At 47.9% G+C, this 23,999-nt stretch overlaps 2 protein-coding genes across 3 annotated transcripts; both read right to left on the bottom strand.

The window, feature by feature from the left end:
• Positions 1-7,769: 7,769 nt before the first annotated feature.
• Positions 7,770-18,110, bottom strand: LOC130455645 (transforming growth factor beta-1-induced transcript 1 protein). 2 transcript variants are annotated; one of them, XM_056806727.1, is made up of 11 exons: positions 17,981-18,110; positions 14,003-14,118; positions 13,864-13,916; positions 13,593-13,723; positions 13,435-13,522; positions 13,145-13,250; positions 12,747-12,947; positions 9,621-9,794; positions 9,317-9,398; positions 9,009-9,157; positions 7,770-8,874 (listed from the first exon to the last, which is right to left on the bottom strand). In XM_056806727.1, exons 1-11 carry the CDS (start codon positions 18,102-18,104, stop codon positions 8,608-8,610), a joined length of 1,491 nt encoding a protein of 496 aa, XP_056662705.1. In that variant the 5' UTR covers positions 18,105-18,110; the 3' UTR covers positions 7,770-8,607. The 2 variants fall into 2 exon arrangements, with proteins under 2 accessions (XP_056662705.1, XP_056662706.1); XM_056806728.1 differs by lacking the exon at positions 17,981-18,110 and adding an exon at positions 16,911-17,914.
• LOC100016666 (armadillo repeat-containing protein 5) lies at positions 17,940-23,946 on the bottom strand. Its single transcript, XM_007497977.2, has 6 exons — positions 23,475-23,946; positions 21,988-22,095; positions 21,061-21,847; positions 20,043-20,662; positions 19,680-19,812; positions 17,940-19,127 (listed from the first exon to the last, which is right to left on the bottom strand). Exons 1-6 carry the CDS (start codon positions 23,944-23,946, stop codon positions 18,338-18,340), a joined length of 2,910 nt encoding a protein of 969 aa, XP_007498039.1. The 3' UTR covers positions 17,940-18,337.
• Between the last annotated feature and the right edge of the window lie 53 nt (positions 23,947-23,999).

The raw sequence follows: 23,999 nt of genomic DNA, 5'->3' as shown, positions 1-23,999 counted from the left end.
TATTGTGGGGTGGGATTCATATTGATGACTGATTCTGGAGAGGAGATAATCAGATAAGTATAAACCAGCCCCACAAAAAGACTGAGTCATGCAAAACAGCTGAGAAGTAAGTGAGTATCCATTGATTGGGGAATGGTTAAACAAATTGGGGTATTTAAGTATAATGGAATTCTGATATGCCTTAAGAAGCAACAGATACGAGGAACTTAGAGCAACATGGGTAGACATATAAACTGCTGCAGAGTAAAGGAAGCAGAACCGGGAAAAGAATATATAAAATGACTATAATGATAGAGATGAAAAAGAATAACATATAATTCTAATGACTAATCTCAGTCTCTGAGATTTTTTTTTTAATATTGGAAATTTTATTTTTGTGCTCAGCAGGGGGAAATGGATTTAGAAAAAATCAACTCATGTTTCATCTGAAAATGAAACCGCAAATAAATTAGACCCATATTGAAATAGAAAAATCAGTTAAATGTTCAAATTTATGGATATGCTTCTCAGATAAGCTTCTTCTGTTCCTTGTTCTTCTTTAAGAAGTGCACTTCTCTCTGACAACTCTGTTATGAAATAATTGACCCCAAAGGAAATGTACCTCCCTCCTTTCATTGGGGAGGCTGAGAGTGAGTATGGGAACATATAATAATATATCATCTCTTTTTTTTTTACCCTTACTTTTTCATCTTAGTAACAAATCTAAGACAGAAGGGTAAGGGCTAGGCAGTGGGGGTTAAGTGACTTGCCTAGGATCTAACAACTAAGAAGTGTCTGAGGCTAGATTTGAACTTGGGCCCTCATGACTCCAAGACCTGGTGCCCTATATCCTGTGCCACCTAACAGCCCCTTATAAACACTCTCCGTTTTACTGATTTTTGTTAAAAGAGAAATTTCACTAGAGGGCAAATGGGATAGACTCTCTGAAAATGAATGTGATATAAAAACAATAGGCATCAAATTTGTGCTTAAAAGACTGAAGCATGTTTTCATGTGTTAAGTTGTGTGACAGATCTTTACTGAACTCCCCTGTGGGTTATTTGTGGATCTTAGGGGAGACACAGATCTGATTAAACTGTCAACCTCAGCCCTCAGTCTAGCAGGGGAAACGAAATATCGACTCCTCCTCCATCTAGATATTCCAGCCACTCTTAAAATTCACCATGCCCAAAGTTCAACTTGTCCTCCCAACTCCCTTATCCCTGTTGGGCATACCAGAGTCTTGAAGTTTCAGATTATCATTGTATTTTTCCTCTTCCTCAACCCAACATACATTTAGTCCCTCAATGTTGTTAATTTTACACCACTGATATCTCTTACATCATCTCTCCCTTTCTATTCCCATGTATAAAATAGCCTAATCCAAGTTCTCATTACAACTACTTGAACTATTCTAATGGTTTCCTAGGGGCAGCTAGGTGGTTCAGTGGATAAGGCATTGGGAAAGAGAAAACTACTTCCAAAAGGAGATACTTTAATGTAAAGGACCTAAAGGGATTGGAAATGGGAAAAAAAACCCAACTAGGAACCTCCCAGGGCCAGTGAAGCACAACCCTTGCAATTATTAAAAAACCAAACCAAAACAGGTTTATTGAGGGTAGGAAATGGTAGATAAGGCCCTAAATCTACACAGCTATAGCTCCTCCGACCAATCTATGCTCCCCCTCACAGGGTTTGCTCTTCTGGTCTTCTCAAGCCCTTTTTATTCATTCCATGATCTTATCTAGACTCCAAAAAGCTATCTGACTACCTATATACTACAGATTGTCTTTAAAAGGCTGAGGATGCAGGACTTCCAGATGTACTGAGTCCTTACCCAAAGCCTGGGGTTGACTTCCTAGGTAAACCCAAAGTTCCAGGGACAAAACCCTTGGGTTTACCTTAACCAAGTTGTTTCTGATAGGCTGATCTCTGTACTTCAGGGAAAGGCAGGTCTCCTCCAAGGCAGTTCTCCAACCTAGGAATTTTCCTAATCTTTCCACAAGATTAGTCTTTTCCCAGGGGGATGCCAGAGTAAAGATCCTCCTTACCAGCTCAGAGAAAAGTCAGATCAGGAGAGACTGTTAAACCCACTAAACTCCCAAGAACCTCCTCTCCTTCCAGAATCTTCTCCCAGGGTTTGTGTCTAAATTTTCCTCCTTGGAATTTCATGGGACCTGGAATGACCTCCAGGAATTGATGCAGAGTGAGAGGAGCAGAACCAGGATAACATTGTACACAGCGACTGACACAGTATGGTACAATCAAACGTAATGGACTTCTCCATTAGTGGCAATGCAGTGATCCTGAACAACCTGGAAGGATCTATGAGAAAGAACACTATCCACATTCAGAGGAAAAACTGTGGGAGTAGAAACACAGAAGAAAAACAACTGCTTGACTACATGGGTTGAGGGGACATGGCTGGGGATGTAGACTCTAAATGAACATTCTAGTGTAAACATCAACAACATGGAAATAGGTTCTGATCAAGGACACATGTAATACTCAGTGGAATTGAGTGTGGACTACAGGAAGGGTTGGGATAGGGGAGGGAGGGATAGAATAAGATTCTTGTAACCAAGGAATAATGTTCTAAATTGACTAAATTTAAAAAAATTTTCCCTTCTTTCCTCTTAAAGACAATTCATGCATTTTTCTCTATCCCTTATCACTTATCCTTACAACTGGCCTGAAAACAAGCGGACCTGAGTTTAAATCTAGCCTCAGACATTTCCTAGCTATGTGACCCTGGACAAGTCACTTAGTCTCTATTTGCCTCAGTTTCCTCAACTGTAGAATAGGAACCTCAAAGAAGGCAAACCACTCTAATATCTTTATGAAGAAAACCCCATAAAAATGGGGTCATGGAGAGTTAGACATGACTTACCAACAACAAAAAATAGCTTCCTACTTGATTTTCCTTCTTCCAGTCTCTTCCCCAGGCCTACACCCACTGCCACATTAATCTTTCTAACACATATCTCTGATCAGGTCTGCCTGTTGCTCAGGCAATAGCAATGGCTTTCTCTGCAATGGGCACTTAAGTGATAAAATATAATGTTCAAAGGACTGGACTTGGGAGTTAGAAAGATTTGGATTCAAATCCTTCCTAGACACTAATTTTGTGAACCCTAGGCAAGTCACTTAACTTCTCACATCCTCAGTTTTCTCTTTTGTAAAATGTAAATGATAAAATAGTGACGGCCCCACAAAATGTGGCATCAAATTAACTTTTAAGACCTTCCATAGTTTGACCTTCAACTAATATTTCCACGTATCTTGCCAACAAATACCCCACAGCACCTAAAAGCTGTTCCCCTTACTGTGCCTCAAACACTAGTAAGCTGCCATAACTTAGTTCGGGCTGCCTTTGTTCCTGGGTGCCTTTGCACCCTGCCCCCCTTGGCTGAGAGACAGTCAGAAGACAATTAAAAAGCTGGGTTTGCCATGACCTTGCCTTCTATTTTGCTGAGCAAATGAGTATTCCTTCAAGAATAACAACCTCCCCCCCAAACTATGTAGTCAATTCAAGCATGACTTCAGAAAAGAGTGTTGAAAACACACTTCTATCCCTTTACTGTAGGACGGGTATGAGAGTGGGGTGTGATGGGGGCAATGGAATACTGTGTATATTGTCAGGCGCAGTCTGATGGTTAGTATTGTTGAGTTTTTTCTTTTTCATAAAAAAAAAGAGTTGTTGTTTAGACAACTCCAAGACTTGTGGTGAAAAATGCTATTGACCACAGAGAAAGAACTGAAGGAATCTGAATGTAGACTGAAGCATACCATTTTTCACTTTATTTTCCTTGTGAACATTTTCTTGTATGAGTCATTCGTATCTTCTTTCCTAACATTACACATGTATAACCTATATATAACCCAAGCACACATAAAACCTATATGAGAAAGGAGGGAGGGGAAGAGGGAAAGAATTGGATGGTAAAATGTCCCAAAACAAATGTTAACAATTGTTGCTACATGTAATTGGGGGGAAATACAATAAATACTACTGGAGGAGGACAATATCTTTGTTACAAAGAATGACTCTCTGGGAAGGAGAGGGAAACAATATCCTCAGAAACGAATGTGAAATATAAAGTAAAAGGTATCCATTAAAAGGAATTTCCTGAAGCATTCCATGCAGGCAGTGATGGCAGTGTTACTAATAGAGAAGGGCATGGTTGTGATAGTGTAGCAGCGTTTATGTGAGCGGAAATGTGCCACAAATCCTGCCTACCAAGTAGCTGTACACAATCAAAAGAACAGAGAAACAATAACTAGTTGATTGGAACGGGACTCCTTTCAGATAAGACATCCGGGTGCTTAGATTCGTAATTATGAGAAAACGCCTCAAATCAATCTTTAGTCATAACTTGGGCCCTTGGCTGGGGGTCTCTGGACAGCAAGTACAGGTGCTTCAGTTTCCCAGTCACACAGGACTAGGTTCAAATAATGCTCAATTTCTACCCTCACTGCCTTCCTTAGAGTCTGTGTAGAAAAGAGCAAAACTTGACCTCAAGTGTCCCAGCATATTTAGTGTATCGTTAGCATCCCATTTACACTGTGGTTTGCTCTGAGGGTAAAGTGACATCAAGTTCCCTGGAGAAACAAGGCAATAACTGCCCAAACAAACAGCCCCTTCCTTAGTAACTAAGCAAGATAAAAAGCATTCCTGACAACCTCAACACCCCCCTCTGATCTTTTTTAGTCTTACCTTTCTCTCTTTGCTCTATCTCCATCTCTACCCTTACTTACCATACCTTCTTACCTCCTTACCTTTCCTTAATTACTTACTATACTTGCTACTTTGTTACTATATTCTCTTATAATAAAGAGTTTTGGTCTTAAAACAAATAAAGCTTGTTTTCTTGGAATTGGGTCAGTTTGCGTCATTAATCAATTCTTTGATTTTTTTATGTTATAATTGTTTAGTATTTTTAAACTTTTCACCAGTTACATGTAATAACAAATTTCCACAGAAGTTTGAGTTTATGTTTAAATTCAGAGCCCTAAAAAACCTTGTCTTAGTTATGGCTCTGTCATAAGTACCTAAATTACTTTTGGCTCTAGTGTTTTCTTCTTCTGCTACTTTCTAAATCTTAATTGATTTCATCTTAATCATAGGCACTAAACTTCCTGGATTCCTTGTTCCTTTACTTAAATTAGAGATATTTGATGTTTATTTGTCTGTCTCTATTTCCTTGCTACTGCTTCCTTTCCCCCCTTTTCTTTCTTTCTTTTTTTTGTTCTTGTCTGTCATACACACCAAGCCATGAGAGTTCATTTTTTTTTTTTAGCATTTGGAGAAAAAGAATATACCAGAGAAAAGAGAATATAACTCAAAATAACACGCTGGGAAAAGGTACCTAGAAGTGTATACAAAAGAAAATTACCTGGTCCCAGATCAGATGATACTTAAGACTATCTTATGCTTCTCAAGGGTCTTCAATCTGTCTTTTCCCCAGAAATGAAAATCTTTGCTGCCAGCCTTTAAGCTTCTGAGTGAGCTTCTTGGTCCATTGGGAGAGTGAAGGATGTTGGATTCAGAGCTGCCTATTAAGATTTCTGTATTTATTGTCAGCCTCAAGATAGCGACACAAAAGTGCTACCTTGGTCAAAAAAGCCCTCCCACCCCCATCCTAGCCATCAGTGGAAAGAGAGTTAAAGAGTTACACCAGGAATTCCTTGTGCTTTTCTGGTCAATACACCTTAATGGAGACAACTCAAGAGGTGAAGATCTCCAACTCTTTAAGGAGGCTGAGGATGAAGAGTATAGATTTGTGAGAATAAAGGATATGGTTAGATCTGTTAAAAGGAGAGGGTTTGGGGGATGGAATGATTTGGATCTAAAGGAACTTGTTCTGGGAATTGGAGTTTGGAAAATACCTGCCATATGAAGTCGACTCCTCAGCCCCAGGTCAAGAGCTGGGCTTTACTTTTTCAGAAAATAATGGAGAATATTTACTTGTACACCTTGGGCAGGGGTGGGGAGGTGGGGATGAGGTGAGGCAGGGGAGAATCTAAGCCACAGGATGGCACAGAAAACTCTGGGATTCCATGGCAAAGAGATCACTGACATTATCCTGACAGTGACCCCAAGTTCAGTTCCCTTATAGGGATAGCTAATGAGCTATTTGGGTGCTTTATGTTTGCTGTATCGGTTTATATCTCCTAAGAGATCTTCACACGTCTTCTGTGAGGTGAAAGAAAGCCTATCAACATACACTAATTGTACGTTGAGTGTGTATTAGGGATGACACCCACATCTAAGGTAACCTTCACAGAGCCATACTTTTTTAAAAATTATTTTTTATTTATTTTTTTAAACCCTTACCTTCCATCTTGGAGTCAATACTGTGTATTGGCTCCAAGACAGAAGAGCAGTAAGGGCTAGGTAATGGGGGTCAAGTGACTTGCCCAGGGTCACACAGCTAGGAAGTGGCTGAGACCAGATTTGAACCTAGGACCTCCCATCTCTAGGCCTGGCTTTCAATCCACTAAGCAACCCAGCTGTCCCACAGAGCTATACTTAAAACTGTTTTTGAAGATAATTATGGATCAACTCCAGGTGGAAGCAATGAGCCAGAGAGAAACATTTTGGGAATCAGACCTCCGAATTAAAGTAAGTATATATGAACCCCTCAGAATCTCTTGAGGAGCCAGGCTATGGATTGTATTTAGGGGTTGCAGAGATCCAGGATCACAGACTTTGGGTACTTAGGCTGTACCTTCCAATGGCATCAACAGAGACTTTGGAGAATTTCTCCAGAAGGATAAAAAATCCTTGGGCTAAACAGGCATTCTGTTGTAAGCTGTCTGTTGTGGGTTCCAGGGGCACTAATTTGTTGCTAAATTGGGGGGACATTATTCAAAGAAGTGGAGGCGTGAGAGCAAGATGCAAGTTGATGAGTGTGCAGAACAGCAAACCAGAAAAAAGAAGCCAGGTATGTAGCAGAGGAATGAAATGGCATTGAAATGATTCCAAGCCAGCAATTCTACTAGACATTTCTTTTTCCCCCCCTCCCCCAGCACAGAAATGATTGACTTTGATCTTTACTGTGGCCTTGTTTTAGGTGTTGGTGTTTATTATTTGATACTGGTAATAAATTACAGGCCTATTAACAGTGATTGTTTTTTCTGAGCCTTTAAGTGTGTAGCTTGAGAGAAGGAAAGCTAGCTCACAGGAGAAGAGATTTCTGTGGTCTAATTCTGGGGTGAAAGTGAGGTGTCAGCCATTTAAAGAGAGAATTTCTGCAATTTTGGTAATAAAAGAATTCAAAACCTCCAGTAGACTGCCTTGGAACCTGATGAGGGAGAATTAGTAAGGGAACAAGCCAGACTGAGGGGCAGGGGAGGTCTCTCTATAGGCCTGCATCACATACCCACAGTCCTCTACATTTATAATTAGAGTTTGTGCATTCTTCAGTAACCAATCCTTCTCTCTACCTCTTCTACCACAGAGGACCTAATTGGACAATGGCTAAGACTAGCATAGAGTGGGGAGTGCTCAGAAATGTATTGAATTAATGAATGGATAGGCAGAAAGCCAGGATATAGGGAAGTGGAAGTGGGTTCTAGTCGGAAATAATCCCTTCCTCCTTTCTGCGTCTGCTCCCCCCCCCCCCCCCCCCCTGTAAAAAGAGACAGGCTAGTCTGGAAGGAATTTTGTAGCTCAAGTTGTCTGATTGGGTGTGAAGATTCCATAGTTTATGTTTCTGGGTTCACATTAAGGGTGTGATTCAGAAGGAAAAGAATAAGAATCGGCAGCTAAATCACAATGGAAGCCAGTTGGTGAAAGGTGTATTTATATAGAGATAGGTGAGGACGGCAGTGAGGGACACTCAGGACACTCAGACAGTACTGTGAGGCACAACCCGGAGCCGCAGATTTCTAGGACTTGGTCCCTTTCCCTTAAGCGCTTTCCTTCCTTAGTAAGACGTAAGTGCGTTCAAACCTAGAGAGGGATCCTATTACCCACAGCTGGGGAGCCCTACAAGAGCCCTCAACCCTGAACGTCTATTCCTGCGGAGTGGCTTCACTTCCCCCTCCCCATCCCTTCCAAGAAGGGAATTCTCTAGACATTCCTTTGTCTCTCCATTCACGTACCCCAGAGGGATGGAGCTTCAGGGAAGAGTTGGGCTGCTTCTGAGAAGGACCAAGAAGCCTTGTTTTTTGGAGGAGGGAGAACACCTCCCTCGAGGTGGTCCCCGTATATGATAGGCGTGGACCTCCTGGGCCCGGGTTCTATTTAAAGGGCACCTGGAGCCTTGGCCCATTCTTAAACCGGGGGAAGGATCCAAGCTCCCTTTGGCCTGGAGTCTACTTAAGGGATGGGAGTCCGCTGGCACTGGGCTCTAATTAAAAGGCAAAGTGTTCTGGGAATGTGCTCTATTCTTGAGCCAGGCTGGGGGAGGGAAAGGACCTCTCTTTGGACAGGGATCTAGTCCCCCGGGCGGGCCTCACTGGGAACGTAGTCTAATCTGGAACCAGCTTTGTGGGGGGAGGGCGGGCCTTCCCTCGGTGTGCAGCCTCCTCGCACCGGGCTCTTTTTAAAGGGGAAGGCCTTTCTTGGAATGGGGTTCTATCCTTGCGGCGGGACCTCCTCGTGGCCGAGTGGGTGGGGGCTCAACCAAAGAGCTTGAGGAAGCAGGGCTGGCAGTAGGGCTTGTCCGCGCGCTCCTGGAAGGACCCCTTGGTGAGCGGGCGCAGGCAGAAGGTGCAGGTGAAGTGGTCCGGGTGGAAGCGGCGTCCCAGCGCCGAAACGCAACGGCCGGTGACCGGGAGGCCGCAGGTGGCGCAGAGGGATCCGCGCCGGGCGTGGAAGTGGCTTTCGCAGAGCGGGCGCCCCTCGTGCTCGAAGAAGCTGCCTCCCGAGAAGGGCGTAAAGCACTCCTAGAGGCGGGGAAGCGAAGCAACACGTCCGAGCAGGGTCAGGGGCCGAGCAGGGGCTAGGGAGAGCTGGACCGCCCCAGCTCGACCCTCACTACCTCCCCGGCTCGCCGCAGCCCTTCTCGACCCCTCCTCACCCTGCAGACGAAGCAGTCCGGGTGCCAGAGTGCACTCAGAGCCGAGATGTAGTTCTCCAGGATCGGACCCTGGCAACCTTGGCAGCGTGGGGCGAACAGCTGCAGAAAATCCCGGCGGCAATACGGGCGACCCTCCCGCTCGTGGAACCCTGCGGATCCGGGCAAGGGTGGGGGAATCAGAGGAAAGACGGCAGAAGGGGAGGCGTCTAAAAGGGGAAATCATGACGGGGGGGAGGGGAAGTCCCGGGGGTGATCCTAGGGACGTGGGGAAACGGACAGCTACTGGGTACCCTCGGGCCCTTTCTTACCCTCTTCCCCGAACGGTTCCCCGCAGCTGACGCAGCAGAAATGTTCAGGGTGCCAATGGGTGTCTAAGGCGGTGACCATCTTCTATAATAATAATAACAGTGCACATTCGATATAATTTTAAGGTCTGCAAAACGCTTTACGTGTGTCATCAGAAAGGAAGGGCAGGCGGGGACCCAGGTGCCTAGAAGTGTAGGACTGCCTAGACTTAAGATTGCGGGGTGGGGTGGGGGCGGGGAACGGGAACCCAAGAGAGATTGAGCCAGGGCCAGGGAGGCAAGGGAGCTTCCAAGCAACTGGGCTCACGTGGCGAATGGGCTGATTGCAGAGACCACAGCGCGGGGAGAAGCGCTCGAAGTAGCATTCAGGGCAGTAAGGGGCCCCATCCTTTTCAAAGAAGCTGCTGCCTCCCAGAGCCACGGAGCACCCTCCGCATAAAAAGTGCTCCGGGTGCCAGGTCCGGCCTAGAGCTGTCACCACCTGCAGGGAAAACGTGGGACAAATGATCACATTAGCGCCTAGCTGGGCCCCCACTGAATTTCTATAACAACCCAGGATTACACTAAAATGTATCTTTAATCATCTAGTTCATTTTTAAGATAAGGAAACAGTTACTTAAAGGTTAATCATTCTCACTAAACACAATCCTCCTCACTCTACACTATTTTGTTTGGCAGTGCCATTCCCTGAGTCTAAAGGGGCTTCCTGGTTAAGGGGTAATCTTTGACTCTTCCCTCTCATATACAGAGAGTCATCAATACCTCTGAATATCACCTTTCCACATTTCTGGTAGCAGACCCATCCTGTACATTCCTACTGTTACCCTGGGATAGGCCCTGTGTGACAGAGGCTGGCACTAAAGAAAAGTGCCAGGCTGGAGAGTGTGTGGATCTGCCCCACCCCCCACGAGGCTGGAATCTTGAGGAGACAGGAAGGTTCCTTCGGAAGAGCAGTTGGTCTCTTAGTTTGGAGAAGCTGAAGAGGGAGGGGTGGATAAGATTTTCTCCTGAGGGTTACCAACTTTTTCCTGCTTGTGACTGGAAATCCTTCCCCCCAACATTTCCCAATTGAAAAGACTATTGAAGATAAACCTGAGAAAGGCATTTTGAGTCTTTGTCAGACTTTACCTCAGCTCCTGTTGCCCAGGGTCTGAATTATGGCCAAGGGGCCAAACCCAGGGTCAGTCAACTTGACTATCTCTCAGGGTACTCAGGCTGCCAAAGCCTGAGTTCCCCCCAAACTCGAGGGAGGAAAAAGGGTTTAGATAGAGACAGGGACCACCTTTTCCCCCACTATCCTTTCCTATTCTTTCCCTGCCAGTTATTCCTTTATATTACCCTACGTGAGTTAATTGACATTAAAGTAGTTGAATTTTCCCCAAGCTTTGAGTCAAGTGTGAGTGATCAAGGGGAGAGACATCTTTCTAAGAAGAAACATTTAGTCTCTAGTAGTGGAGGGGGGACAAGAGGGACAAGAACAAACCTGGGAGAGCAGCTACAGCTAAGGAGGGAAGGGTGAAGGGGGAAAAATCTTCAAACCCCCTCTCCTCTCTCTGAGCCAATTCTAAACAACATCTGTCTCTCCTAGATTGCTGTTTCCTTTTACCAACCCCAAACCATTTCTCCAGTGCGTCTGTCACCAATCATCTACTGTTGCCTTGGTCCTTCTGGACTTCACAATAACCAACCCTTTCTCCCCCACCCAATCCATTCTTCACCCTGCTGAAAGAATCATCTTTCCTGCCCAAAGATTTGGTCATGCACTCCTTTGTTTCCTCTCCACTCCCCTTTCCCTTGTACTTTGAGAAAATCTCAGGTATAGTTTTGTATTAAGGTTATGTGCCATGTCCCTCTTACTAGTCTATAAGCTCTATGAGGACAAAATTCATGTCTTATCTAAACTCAGAATCTTCCCCCAATTTTTTTTTTAAACCCTCACCTTCTGTCTTGGAATCAATATTATGTTCGGAGGCAAAGGAGTGGTAAGGGTGAGGCAATGGGGGTTTAGTGACTTGCCCACAGCCACACAGCTAGGAAGTGTCTAAGACCAGAACTGGACCCAAGACACATCCCCACCCTGGGCCTGATCCTTAACCACTGAGCCACCTAGCTGCTCCTTCTCCAATATTCTTTGCGTATAATAATACTTCAATAGGTCTGAGATCTTGGTCTTTCTAAGGGTCCTGCAAATCGCAATCCCATGGTCAGCTATAGAGATGTCAGAGAAGAGGAAAATCGAAGGAAGGCCATTAGATTTGGCAAAAAAAAAAAGGGGGGGGGTCACTTGGGGCCTTTGAGAGAAGAGTTTCAGTAGAATGTTGGGAACAGGAGTCAAAATGTAAGGGGCCAAGAGCTTAGTGGGGGATGAGGAAGCAAAGGAAAGGAATGCAGATTGTTTACTTTTTGGCAATGCAGTGAGATGAAAGACAGATTAAGGGGACAGGGTCAGGGGAATTTTTTCTAAATTACTGGGAAGATATGAGCATATGTAGGGTGTCCCAAATATCTCAGTGAAGTTTTAAGCATATACATATGCTTAAAACATGTATGTATAGTATATACACATGTGCTTAAAACTATACATATATGTCACCTAGTTGCCAGAGGTTAATCTTAAAAGAATAGCTCCAGGGGGCATCTAGATGACTCAGTGGATTGAGAACCAGAACTAGAGATGGGAGGTCCTGGGTTCAAATGTGACCCCAGACACTTGCTAGCTGTGTGACCCTGGGCAAGTCACTTAACCCCCATTGCCTAGCCCTTACCACTCTTCTACCTTGGAACCAATACCCAATATTGCTTCTAAGACAGAAGGTAAGGGTTAAAAAAAAATAGTTCCAATCTGCCCTCTAAAGGCAGAAAGTAATATTTATATAGTTTATTAAGCTTTGAAAAATGCTTTACATATTATATACCATATATACATACATGTGTGTATAAGCACATACAGACGAATGATCTCATTTTTATCCATACAGCTCTGAGAGGGAAGTGCCCCACATTACAGATGAGAAAGCTCAGGTTCAGAAAGGTTAAGTGATTTGCTCAGGCTTAAAGACAGGAAGTGTCTGAGGTTAGACTGGAACCCAATACTTCCTGGCTCCCTAGTAGAGCCCTGGCCAGCATACCATCCTGCCTCTAAAGGTTTTGAGGTGAGGATGACCTGAACTGGGCGAACCAGGAGGCAGGATCATCTGCTGAGAGTGTATCCTTAGAAGAGAAGGTCTAGAGTGAGTGATAATGATACATAAAAGAGCTGTTAGACAGTGGCGAAACGTGTCTCCAATTAGAAAACTTTGTAACTCTCCGATAGGCATCCATAACCTAGCTGGGGTGTGTGTGTGTGTGTGTGTGTGTGTGTGTGTGTGTGCTCTTATCTGTGCATCTGCCTTTCCTCGATCCTCTCCCTTTCTACTCTGGGGGCCAGACTCACCTGCCCAGCAATGGGTTTATTGCAGGAACCACAAAGGCCCTTGGCCTGGGTGGGGACTCCCTGTCGACTGAGGTCTGACTGAAGCAAGCCCAGCATGGTGTCCAGACTGCCCTCCGTGGCGGGCCCCGAGGTGGTGGTGGGTGGTGTGGTATCACTCACTGAGCTCAGTTCTGGTTTGGGGGTAGACCCAGAGGCAGGAAGCTATTAGGGTATAAAATGGAGGCATTTGCTATTTATTTGGCCCCTCTCTGCTTCACTGAGCTGAAAGGGGTGGTCTTGGGCCAGGGAAAGAGTGGAGTTGACCTCTGACAGTTTGGTGGGTGCAGGGATCACAGTGGCTGGGGCTAACCAGGGCCAGTACCCTCCCTGGGGACCCTTGGCCCTTCCATTCTGCTCACATGGTTCTGGACGCGGAAATCGGAAAGAGAAGCCATCAACTTGTCCAATTCCAAGGTAGCTGAGGTGGCCGAAGGTTTGGGCAGCGGAGGCGTTGGGCTAGGGGGGCTGCAGGGAGATGGTTTAGGTGAGCAGCTTTCCCTCATGTCTCAAACCCAGGAACCCTACCTTTCCAGCCTCCTCAAAGCCAAAGAATACGGGCATCTGGGTGTGCACCTCCATGCTCCAGTTTCTACCCCAGATCTGGCGAGCCAGCTATGTAGCCTTCCCATTCTACGTCCCAGAGCCTTACGTGGTAGGCCTTTTCTTTTCCTCCGATTGTTCTTCCTTTCGTTCTCCATCAGCGGCCTTGCTGGATGGGAACTGGGACATGATTTCATCTGGTTGGAAGGAGGGGTTGTCAGTCTAGCTATTACTGGACTCTGCTCCCTCCCCTTATTCTCCTCTTACCTGTGATATTGAATTGGGTAGCATTGAGCTCTTGCAGTAGGCGGTCCAGCTCACAGAGCCCAGCACCGAGGACACCACTGGAGGAGAATGGAGGTGCCGCAGGCTTTGGGGACCGAGGCTTGCACACAGTGCTGGAGCAGAGAGGCAAAGTTGGAGTGGAAATGGGGGACTCAGAGATAGAAATGGTATGGGTGGGGGGGTATATGAGCAAGCCCCTTGGACTTGGAAAGGGACACATCCCTTATCTAGAGGACATCCCCATTCCCTTTACCTGTAGAGATGGTCTTTGTCTCCTGAGGCCCCAGAGGTTTCCCTGGCCACCTTCTGCAGAGAGAAGCAATGCGACTGAGTCCAGAGAGGAGCTTCCCTCCCCAAGCCAAGGACCCCCCCTTTAGTGCTGCTCTTCTTACCTGTTGTTGCTGGGTATAGGGAGGAGGAGCCGGAGTGGCTTCTTGGGGCTGGTCCCTAAGAGCCCCAGCCCGAGGGATGTGGGATGTTGTAGACTCCAGGTCAGACAAAAGAGCATCTGTGAGAGGATGAATGAGTGGCGCAGGGGGTAAGTTGGAGGTTAAGGGGCTGGGTTGGTCCAGGTTAGAGGAGGTCAATATTTGAAAGGGATTTGAAGTCGAGTTAGGGTCAGAAATCAAAAGTTAGACAATCACAGGAACAAAGAGGCATCAGGGAAACCACCCAAGAGTGAAGCTGGAAGCAACACAATCTGGCCAAACAGTTTTATCCTTGGCCAATCCTGGGAGCCATGCCAGGTTGGGTGTTTTACTTCTGGTCATGAAAACCCTTATATTTGCAGAGCAGTTGTGTCATCTTATCCTTAAAACATCTTCTATGAGGTCATAGGATTATAATCTGTAAGGAACATTATAGATCATCATGTTCAATCTCTTTATTGCTTATTCCAACTTGCTCATTTTACAGAATAGAAAACGGAGGCCCAGAAAAAGTTAAGAAGATATCTGACATTCACATAGCATCTTTAGATTTACAAAATATTTTCCAGTTATCTCATCTAGACTTCATAACAAGCCTGTGATGAAATTACTGCCATCCAAGGATGAAAAAAAAAACAAACAAAAAAAAAAACAGAGGGCTGGGGCCAGGTAGGGTAGTACAGTGGATAGAGCATCAGACTTGGAGTTGGGAGGATCTGGGTAAAATTTGACCTCAGACACCTCCTAGTTGTGTGACCCTGGGCAAGTCACTTAACTCTGTTTGCCTAGCCCTTGCCCTTCTGTCTTAGAGTTGTTACTAGAATAGAAAATAAGAGATAAAAAAAAAAGGAAATAAACAGAGGACTGAAGGTGGTTTGCTAAAGGTCAAACAGGTAGCAAAAAATGAGATTCTAGGGAGCAGCTGGGTAGCTCAGGGGATTGAGAGCCAGACCAGAGATGGGAGGTCCTAGGTTCAAATCTGGTCTCAGACACTTTCCAGCTATGTGACCCTGAGCAAGTCACAACCCCTGTTGCCTAGCCCTTACCACTCTTCTACCTTGGAACCAACACACAGCATTGATTCCAAGATGGAAGTTGAGGGCTTAAAAAAAAAAAAAAAGAGATTCTAGATCAGGTCCTTTTCACTCTAATCTAAACTTTCCCCAGAATACCACACCATCAGGCAGCTCTCACAGCCTCCTACCATTGAGGAAATTCAAGTCTACCTAACTGATTTGCCCCAAGCCTCATGGTATGGAAGACAGAACACAGGCTCTGAAGTCAGAAAATTTGGGTTTAATTTAATTTAATTTGGGTTTAATCTTCCACTTACTGGCTATGTGACCTTTGACAAGTCATTTTATATGCCTAAGCCTCAGTTTCCTTATCTGTAAAATGGAGGGGGTTGAAATAGACAGTCAGACAGAGATGTCTTCCAATTTTAGGATCTAATTATCCAAAAAGAAACAAGTAAAAAGAAGAAAGGCAACTTTAGAGAGTTAGGTTCAAATCCCACTTCGGAAAGTCATTTAACTTAACCTCTCTGTTTCTCAGTTTCCTCATCTGTAAAAATAAAGACCTCTAAGGTACCTTCTGGAGCAAGTAGGTGGTGCAGGGGATAGAGTGCTGGGCCTGGACCCTTACTAGCTGTACAACCCTGGGCAATTCACTTAGTCCACTTTGCCTCAGTTTCCTCATCTGAACTGGAGAAGGAAATAGTAAACCACTCTGGTATCTTTACCAAGAAAAGCCCAAATGGGGTCATGAAGAGTCAGACACAATTAGAATGACTGAACAACAAAGTCCTATCTGGCCCTAAACCTGAGATGATATGTATGACAAGAACTCTAGTCTTTCAGGTGATTTCTATACACTAAGTCCTGGGCTCTTTCTTGGATACTTCATTGGCTCTTTTGGATTGTTGTCATCCTCTCTTCTCCAACTCAACTTCAAAATTGGCCCTTCTTACATTTTGAACTATTCTTACTTCCAGCCTCTTCTCCCAAACATCTTCAGAGGGCCTCCCAACCTTCATTTCAGCCCTCTCATTTAGCAATCTGCAAGACTCCCCCACTCTTCTGATTGGCTGTTTCCTCCCAACTAGGACCTCTGGATTAGGTTACCTTCCAATGACCACAATATGTGGTCCAAGAGGGGATAAGGGGGAGGCGGAGTCACCTTATAGGGAAAAGAGAGACAGTCACCTGGAGAGAAGTGGAACCTAAAATTCACCCCCCCCCCTGACTCCCCTTCCCCATCTTTCACCCTCTCACTCCCCCCTCCAGGACTTCAGCCTTTCTCCTACAATCCAGGAATTTTGCCCTGCAGCTCAAAGCTTTCTTCTGCAGACCCACACCCAGGAATCCTCCTTGCCACCAACCTAACGCTTCCATTCCGCTCCCCTCTCAGAACCCAGGTATCTGGTCCCTCCGATCCACTTCCCAGTCCCTCTAGCCTTTCCATCAGTGGACCCTAGTTCCCCGGGAGAGATGGGGGAAAGGACAGGAGAAAAATGCAGGAAGGGAGAGGCAGGAAGGGAGACGTGGAGCTGAACAAGAGGAAGGGGGGTGAGGGGAGGAGAAAGAGAAGCAAGAAGAAAGGGAAGGGAGAGAAGCAAAGAGAGGCAGAGGCGGGGAGTGGCCAGGGAGACAGAATTGAGGCATAAATGGAGAGATGAGAGGAAGAGAGCCCTTAAGGGAGAAGAAAAGGCTAAGATGGATAGAGGTGGAGAGAGAGAGAAAGGGGTGCGGTGTAGGGAAGCAGAGGAGAGGAGACGGTAGGATGGGGTCAGAAGAGGCAGATAGAGGCATGGGGGGTGGGGTGGGAATGGAAGGGAAGGGCTCGTAGTCCCGGGGCTTCTAGCCCCACTCACCCAGGTCCTCCATGGCTGGGGTGCCGGGCTGCCTGGCTGAGGGGTAGCAGCAGGGCGGGGGCTGTGTCCGGTTGGGGGGGCGGGAGAGAGCGGGGGAGGGGGGGACGTCCGGGAGAGGGAGGCCCGGCTGTGACCATGTAAGGAAGCGGGGACCAGAAGGAATGGGGGGCGGGATGGGAATTAGCTGGGAGAGAGGCTAGAGAAGGGGGCCTGAGGGGAGCCCAAGGAGGGTGACAGACTAGAACAGGGAGGGGAGACACACCCTCAGAACAGCCACACCCCAGCCAGACACTATGGAGTGGTGAGAGCTGGAGCTTGGAACTGAGAACCCTCCACCAACAGCACCAGAGAAAACCCAGAAAGCAGAGTGACAGAGGAGTCCAGACGCTCAGAGACACAGAAGCCCAGGGAAACCCTTTCAGGGACAGCCATCAATTCAAACACACAGAGATGGAATAAAAACTCAGGGAGACAGATGGAGAAGGATGGAGATATTCATTAAGGGATAGAGGCAGATCCCTGAAGTACTCTCTAGCATCCTAGGCCACATGGAGAGCCCCGTACAGAAGACCCCAAGCCCCTCGCTCAAGGGGAAACTGGCCAAGGCTTGAGCAGCCATAAAATAAAACTGAAACCCCCCATGTATTTGGTCACTATATTATAATCCTTTTTTCCCCTATATCCCTTCCCATTCAGCATGCCCAGTGCTGTTATAAAAAGAATATTGGGCCCAGGGACTCCCCTTCTGAAGCATTTTCTAGCCACTCAAGTGAATCCCCAGGGCCCTCTGTAGGGATCTGCTCCGGGATGTGGGAAAAGCTGAACCACAACCTTGTATTTAGTCATATGTATATATAGTGATCCCACTAGTCAGTCCAGGCTAATGATCTCATCTTTCCCTGGGTACATGACTTAAGGCTTATGCCTCCTCAACTAGAATAAGGACGGAAATGTGAATTGGTCTTTGGGTGGAAGTCAGGAAAAATCTGAGAAAAGATCCTTTTGAGACAAAAAAAGAAACACCCTGCATGAGGTATAATAAACTCTGAAGCCTTTAATTTCAGTCTAACCTCTGCATGGGGCTCCTCTTGGGTGCGGAGGGCCTTCTTCAGCTCTAGTCCTCCTAGGTCTGTGTTCTCCGTATCTTTCCCGAGCCCTCTGGCCTTCCATTTTGCTTCCTCGGGCCATTCTCATTCTTCTTTCTTTACCCTATCTCCCCCTCTAGTTTCTTGTACTTTCCATGGCTCCTCTTCCCTGGAATCTGCCCTCTCCCTCCCTCCCCCTCCCCTCAACTCCCCCCAGGCAACAGTTCTCCTTTTCCAGAGAAGCATCCTTTTCTGGTCCCTGGGGCCAGGCTTAAGGTCCTATAGAGCATCTCCTCTGTCCAGGTACCAGGGAACCTCAGAGTCCTGGGGCTGTGGCCCTAGTCACAGCCTCCCTCTCATTCCCATCACAGCCCCCAAAAGGGCCTCAGTCAGGGGCCCGCCCTCCTCGCCTGCTGCCTCTACTAGTCCAGCCAGGGCTGTTGCCCGGGCTTGTGGGCTCCGGCCAGGCCCCAAGGTCCAGTGGGCACATTTTGAAGCGAGGCGGGTTCCTCCAAGCCGGAACACCTCGCCTACTGCCTCAGGGGGACCACAAGGCCCTAGGTGCACACTCCCCACAGCCTCTTCCAGTTCCTCTTCTAGGATAGGCAGTAGAAATCTGCCAGCTGCCTCCAGGGCAGCCTCTGCCTCAGAGCCCAGGAGGGGTTGGCCTGGTGGTGGGATGGGCTGTAGGGCAGCCCCACAGCCCCGGCAGCCATGGAGATGGTGCAGAATAGGCCAAGCAGCCCCCGGGGAGAGACCTCTCAGTGGTACCACACTCAAGTGAGCCTCGGCAAAGCCTCCTGATAGCAAGGCTCTGAAAAAGGGGGAGGCATCCGTTGCAGAGGCCCGAATGGCAGGTAGGCGGAGGCCTGAGTCCAGCAGGAAGTGGAGGTCAGGGACAAGGGATGGGGTAGGGCCCAGCAGTTGCCCGTACAGGCAAGGGGAGGTTGGAGAAGAATCCGCTGGAGGCTGGGCGGAGTCCACAGATGGAGAGATGAGGCATCGAAGGCAGGAGAGGGAGTCAGCAGCAAAAAAGAGGAAGAGTGGATGAGGGGCTGGCCGAGAAAGTGCTGTCAGAAGGAGGCGGAGACCACCTTGGTCCAGAAGCAGACGTCTCCAGAGAGCGGGTTTCCTGAAAGGCAGAAGGGTCAGTTGGGCACCTGAGGCCAAGACAAGCTTCCTCCCTTACAAGAGGGCACAGCACAAGTTCCTGCTAGAAACTCTGCAGCTCTCGCTGCCCCCGAACTAGGCTTATGCTCTTGTCCATGTCTAGGAACTTACGACCAGGTTGAGATCCGAGCTGGTTCTGCTAAGAGAGGGAATGAAATGGGAACTAGCTTGGGAAAAGTGGAGGATGGATCTTTTTAGGACCGAGAGTCTAGAGGCAAGAGAGGAATAAGGAAGCAGGGAAGAGGGACGGTAGAGTCAAGGAGAAGAAAGCAAGAGAGAAGCCAAGGGAACGAGGATGACTGTAGGGTCAAAGGAGAGCAGACAGACACCAAGAGAACCTAGATTTCACAGACAAAATAAGCAGCCGAGGGAGGGTAACAAAGACTGGTCCAAACAGCTCCGCATCTTTTGCCCATTTCTGCTCTCCCTCCTCCTATCCCTAGCAAGCGCCTGCCCCAGGAACAGGCCCCACCACCGCCTGCAGGAGGCGCTCCCTGTCCCTAATCCCGCGTACCTGCAGATGAAGGGCAGAGTCAGTGCACAGGCCACTCGGTCTTCTGGGGTCCCAGAGAGAAGCAAGTGGGTAAGTGCTCCCACTCCAAAGGGAGACTCGGCCTGGACGGTCAGGTTCTGGAGTAACATCTCACCTGGAAGGAGAGGAAGGGCCCAGTGTTTCGATCACAAAAGCAACCCGTTTAAGATACCTCCATTTTGGAAGGACAACACTGCAGGAAAGGAGGTCACGTGGGTGCCAGGAGAAACTAGGAGACGGGAGGCAGAGCCTGGGTAGTGGGAGGAAAGAACTTGCGTGTTCTAAAGAGAATAAGGGGCAGGACAGCCAGGTTTAAGTGGCTGGAAGAAGAACCGGATCACTCACCGAGCTCTCTATGCTTTCGATCCCCTGCGCGGACCCGGGGAAGCTTGGCTGACCGATAGTCATCTGGGGCAACACCCAACACCAGCCAGGCCCGGATGAGGGCAGCACCGTAGCTTCGGACAAAAGCTTCTAGGCAAGCCGGGTTGCAGGTGAGACGGGCCAGAATTCTTAAGGCCCGAGGATTTGGGGGCCCGGGGGCCCCAGTCACATAGCCCAGCAGACCTTGTAGTGCTGGGCCAGTCACCAGTGCCCCACTGGGATCTGGGGCCTGCGAGAAGCGTGACAAGAGTAAGAGTGCTGGCCCTTCGCGTCCCCACAACTCCTCAGCCCGACCAGATGTCCTCAGTGGGGGTGGCGAAGGATTTGGGATGTTGCCCGAGTGGCCAGCAGTCTCTAGCTGGGAGGTGCTTGGGGTTTCCAGGCCCAGGGTGGCCGGGTTTGGAGTAGAGGTTGGTGGGGGGTGGGGCACTGTGGAAAAGGAAAGGCTGTCCTGTGAACACTGCTGCTGGAGGGATCTGACTGGAACAGCTGGAAGCTCGGGCAGAGGGCAGTGTTCGGGGGACCAGTCTGGGGAGATATCTCCAGGCGCCACAACGTAGCCTTCTGATATTAGCCATGACCTGCAGACCAAAGAGAAAGGCATTTAGTGGTCCCATCAGACCTGAAAGAAATCCTCTCTGGGAAGTACTTGTCACAGTGCCTGGAACCATCAAAGGCACTTAGTTTAAGCATGAACTAAAAATAGCCAGTATTTCTATAGTACGTTAAACAACAACCCTGATAAGTGCTTTTAGATAGCAGATGAGAAAACTGAGGCACATAAAAATTAAGTGGCCTGCCCAAGGTCATACAACTAACAAATGTCTGAGTCTGGATTTGAATTCAGGGCTTCCTGAATTGACTTCAGGTCCAGTACTCTATCTACGATGTCATTATATTAAGGATTATTAGAATTAGAAGAGTGGCAGGATGATCAGGAATTGTGGATCTAGAGGGACTATTCAAGATGCCGGTTTACCTGAGGCTCCGGAAGCTCCCAGCCTCTGTCGGCCCTGGGGTTCGTTCCTCAGGAAAGTCACAGGAGGCAGCCTCACGGCCCTCTTCCTCTTCTTCTCCAACTTCACCACTTAGCTGCCCTGCCAGCAATGGCACAAGCCCTAGTGCCTGAAGTCTTCCTAGGGCCCCCGTGTCATACAGGAAACCAACAAGTGCTGCTACCACACGAGGGTGAAAGGCTCCTGCCCGTGGGTCTCTCAGAAGGGACATGAGCAGCTCCAGACCCCCAGCATCCCTTAGTCGTGCTCGGTTAATGGCCTCACGGCATAAAAGGCAGACAGCCCGTACCAGGGCCTGCTGGGACACTGGGCCTGCCCCACTGGGCCCCCTTCTCCTTCGGAGTTCGCTAAGCAGTACTTCCACGCCGCCAGCATTGCCCAAAGCAGGACGAACTAGGCCCTGGGCACATAGGTTGGCCAGAGTCAGAATGGCTGCATCACGTACTGTTCGCTTGGGGTGAGTGGCCAGACTCACTAGGGGTCCCAATCCCCCACCTAGGCTTAGCTGTTCAGCACAGGCCCGTGAGCAGCCTCGGCTTAGCTCCAACAGGGCCCGGGCCAGGGCTGAAGTCAAAGCAGGGTCAGAAGTGGTAGCCAGGAGCTCTGCCAAGGGCCTAACTGCACCCTGTTGAGCAAGGGCCAGGCGGTGCTGAGGTGAATCAGCCAAGTTGCGGAGGGCACGGACGACACTCTGGAGACACTGTGAGTCCTGAGAGGCAGTGAGGATCTCAACCAGCAGAGGCACAGCACCTAGACAACAGAATGGAAAGGAAGGATGAAGAAAGCTGTTTAACTCCTCCAATTCTGAACTCCTGTTTTCTCTTTTCTCCAAAATCTGGGTACACTTTCCCTGCTGTTCCCATCTCCCTTTTGCCTTAAGAAACTCTTACCAGCTCTGTGGATATCTCCACAGCTTTCAGCTTCCATAGCCAGGTTCCCTAAGGCTCGGGCTGTCCGGTTTTGTATGCTGTCAGTCCTCACACACTGTAGAATGCTTACTGGGGGGAAAATAGAGTCAGAGAGTAAGACACACTTCAGGGGTTTATTTTGTAGTAGACTGTTATGGGCACAGACCAAGTCTCATCTAAATTTCGTATTTTCACCCTTTCACCCCATCTCAGAACTACTATTTTGCATAAAACAAACACTTAATGAATTTTACAATTTTGCGGACAAAAATTTATCAGTGATTTACTGTATGATTTGTCCTAAATTTCTTGACCTGAGTTCTGAATTTTCTTTTGGTCAAGTAGATAAGCCCTATTTTTTACAACCTCAATCTTACAAAAATACAAATGAGAACAAAGATTAAATTATAGCATTCCCTGGAGTTGGTCAGTAACAGAAGCTGTCTAATAGGAACCCTCCCCTTCAATAAGTCTTTATTCTCCCCTCCCTACAGAATATTGACATTGGTACCTTATTAAAAAGATAACCCACAATTTCTGATTGGATCCTAATGTCTATGGCTTTCCTCAAGAAGCATAACTGGGATAAGAATGAACTCTTGTTAAAGGAATTCTCTCTCTGATGGCCAAGGAAGGGACATAACAGGCCACTTTTAGACTCTTTTTATGAGCTGTTATGTTTGAGTCTGTGTTCAAGAATGCTGGGGGATGTTTCAAAGTCCTTTGAGTGTCATATATGTTTTCTGCATGTTTTATGAGCTCCTATGCCTCATTTGCATTTTCTCCAATTTTTTTTGGTGGGGTGAAATAAATACTGTCTCATATGATATACTCAGATTTTCTTGAGTGCTTGAATGGGAGCTGAGGATCCCTCTTACCTATATCTTAGAAGTTAGTTATACTTATTATATTTAGAGATTGTTCTTCAAGCAAATTCCAGGTGGATGCAGGATAAAGAGCTAGAGAGCAAATGACCATTTGGGTCAAATACCAGAAAAAGATCCAAGTCTGGGGTAACTTGGGGTGGGGGCCACCTCCATGACGTGGGTATTTTCAGTAAAGAATTACATTATGGCAATTTAAAGACATCACTCTGGCCTGTTGAGTTCACCACTCCAAAACTATTCAAATAATTTTCTTAAGTCTATTTTAATCCTATATGGACTGAAAACGGGACTATCATGGGGTATGGCTCGCTGAGTATTTAAAGAAAGACATCACAGTGGGAGAAGAACCCGGAATACTAAGGGGGCTGTTGCGTCACACAAGAGGTCGTGATATCACAGAAGACCCTGTGACGTCACAAACCCTGTCCTCTTCCATGAAGGGGGAAGGTCATCCCAAAATAGCGAGATCCCCCACAGATCCTGGGCTTCGGATAGCCTGTCTCTTTAAATCCATCGTCAGGAAGGGGAACAGCAAAGGGGCAAAATCGAAGCAGGGCGAAGGACGAACAGCTGGACACTCACCAAGTGGGAGAATACCGCCGAGTCTGCGCACTTCAGTCCGACACGCCCCCTCCGTGCAGCAGTTGGCAAGGATGCTGAGGGCCAAATCGAGCGTTCTGCGTAAGCGCGCAGGCGCTGACGCAGCAGCGGGGGGGGCGGGACCCGATGAAGGGGCGGGACCGGCGGCGCCCGTCGACGTGGCTGGTGAAGGGGCGGGGCCGGGGCCTGCTGGGGGCGGGGCGGGTCCCGCTGCCACTGCTGCCGTGCGCCGCAGCAGTGCGAGCAGGGGGCGGAGCCCACCGCGCGCCCGGAAACGCTCAATATCCCCCGCCGCCTTGACGTGGCGCGTGCGGAGGGCTAGGAGCGCGCGGCTCAAGGGGGCTTCGTTGGCTGTCGAGTCCTTTCCCCCACCCGGCCCTTCCACGGCCGCTGCAGTGAGCTGCGCGAGGCAGAATGAGAGCGAGTCGGTGGGGGTCGGTTTCGCCGCCGCCATCTTGGCCTGGGCCTGAGGCCCCACCCCCCTTTTTCGTGGCTCCGCAGAGAACA

Source organism: Monodelphis domestica, chromosome 7, assembly GCF_027887165.1.
Source record: "Monodelphis domestica isolate mMonDom1 chromosome 7, mMonDom1.pri, whole genome shotgun sequence".
In the NCBI taxonomy this organism is placed as follows: Eukaryota; Metazoa; Chordata; class Mammalia; order Didelphimorphia; family Didelphidae; genus Monodelphis; species Monodelphis domestica.
This window is presented reverse-complemented; position numbering and strand designations above follow the sequence as displayed.

Bases quoted from the DNA above. Each gene is read 5' to 3' on its own strand.
- LOC130455645 (XM_056806727.1), bottom strand. From the start codon at position 18,104: ATGAGAATGGCCCGAGGAAGCAAAATGGAAGGCCAGAGGGCTCGGGAA. The intron at 14,119-17,980 runs GTTAGACTGAAA...ATCCTCTCACAG, and splicing joins AAGAGGAGCCCCATGCAGAG to ATGCTCTTTTGTCTGACCTG. The intron at 9,795-12,746 runs GTGAGTCTGGCC...TTTTCCCTGCAG, and splicing joins ATAAACCCATTGCTGGGCAG to GTGGTGACAGCTCTAGGCCG.
- LOC100016666 (XM_007497977.2), bottom strand. From the start codon at position 23,946: ATGGCGGCGGCGAAACCGACCCCCACCGACTCGCTCTCATTCTGCCTC. The intron at 22,096-23,474 runs GTGAGTGTCCAG...TTTTCCCCCCAG, and splicing joins CGGCGGTATTCTCCCACTTG to TAAGCATTCTACAGTGTGTG. The intron at 21,848-21,987 runs GTAAGAGTTTCT...TCTGTTGTCTAG, and splicing joins TGGAGATATCCACAGAGCTG to GTGCTGTGCCTCTGCTGGTT.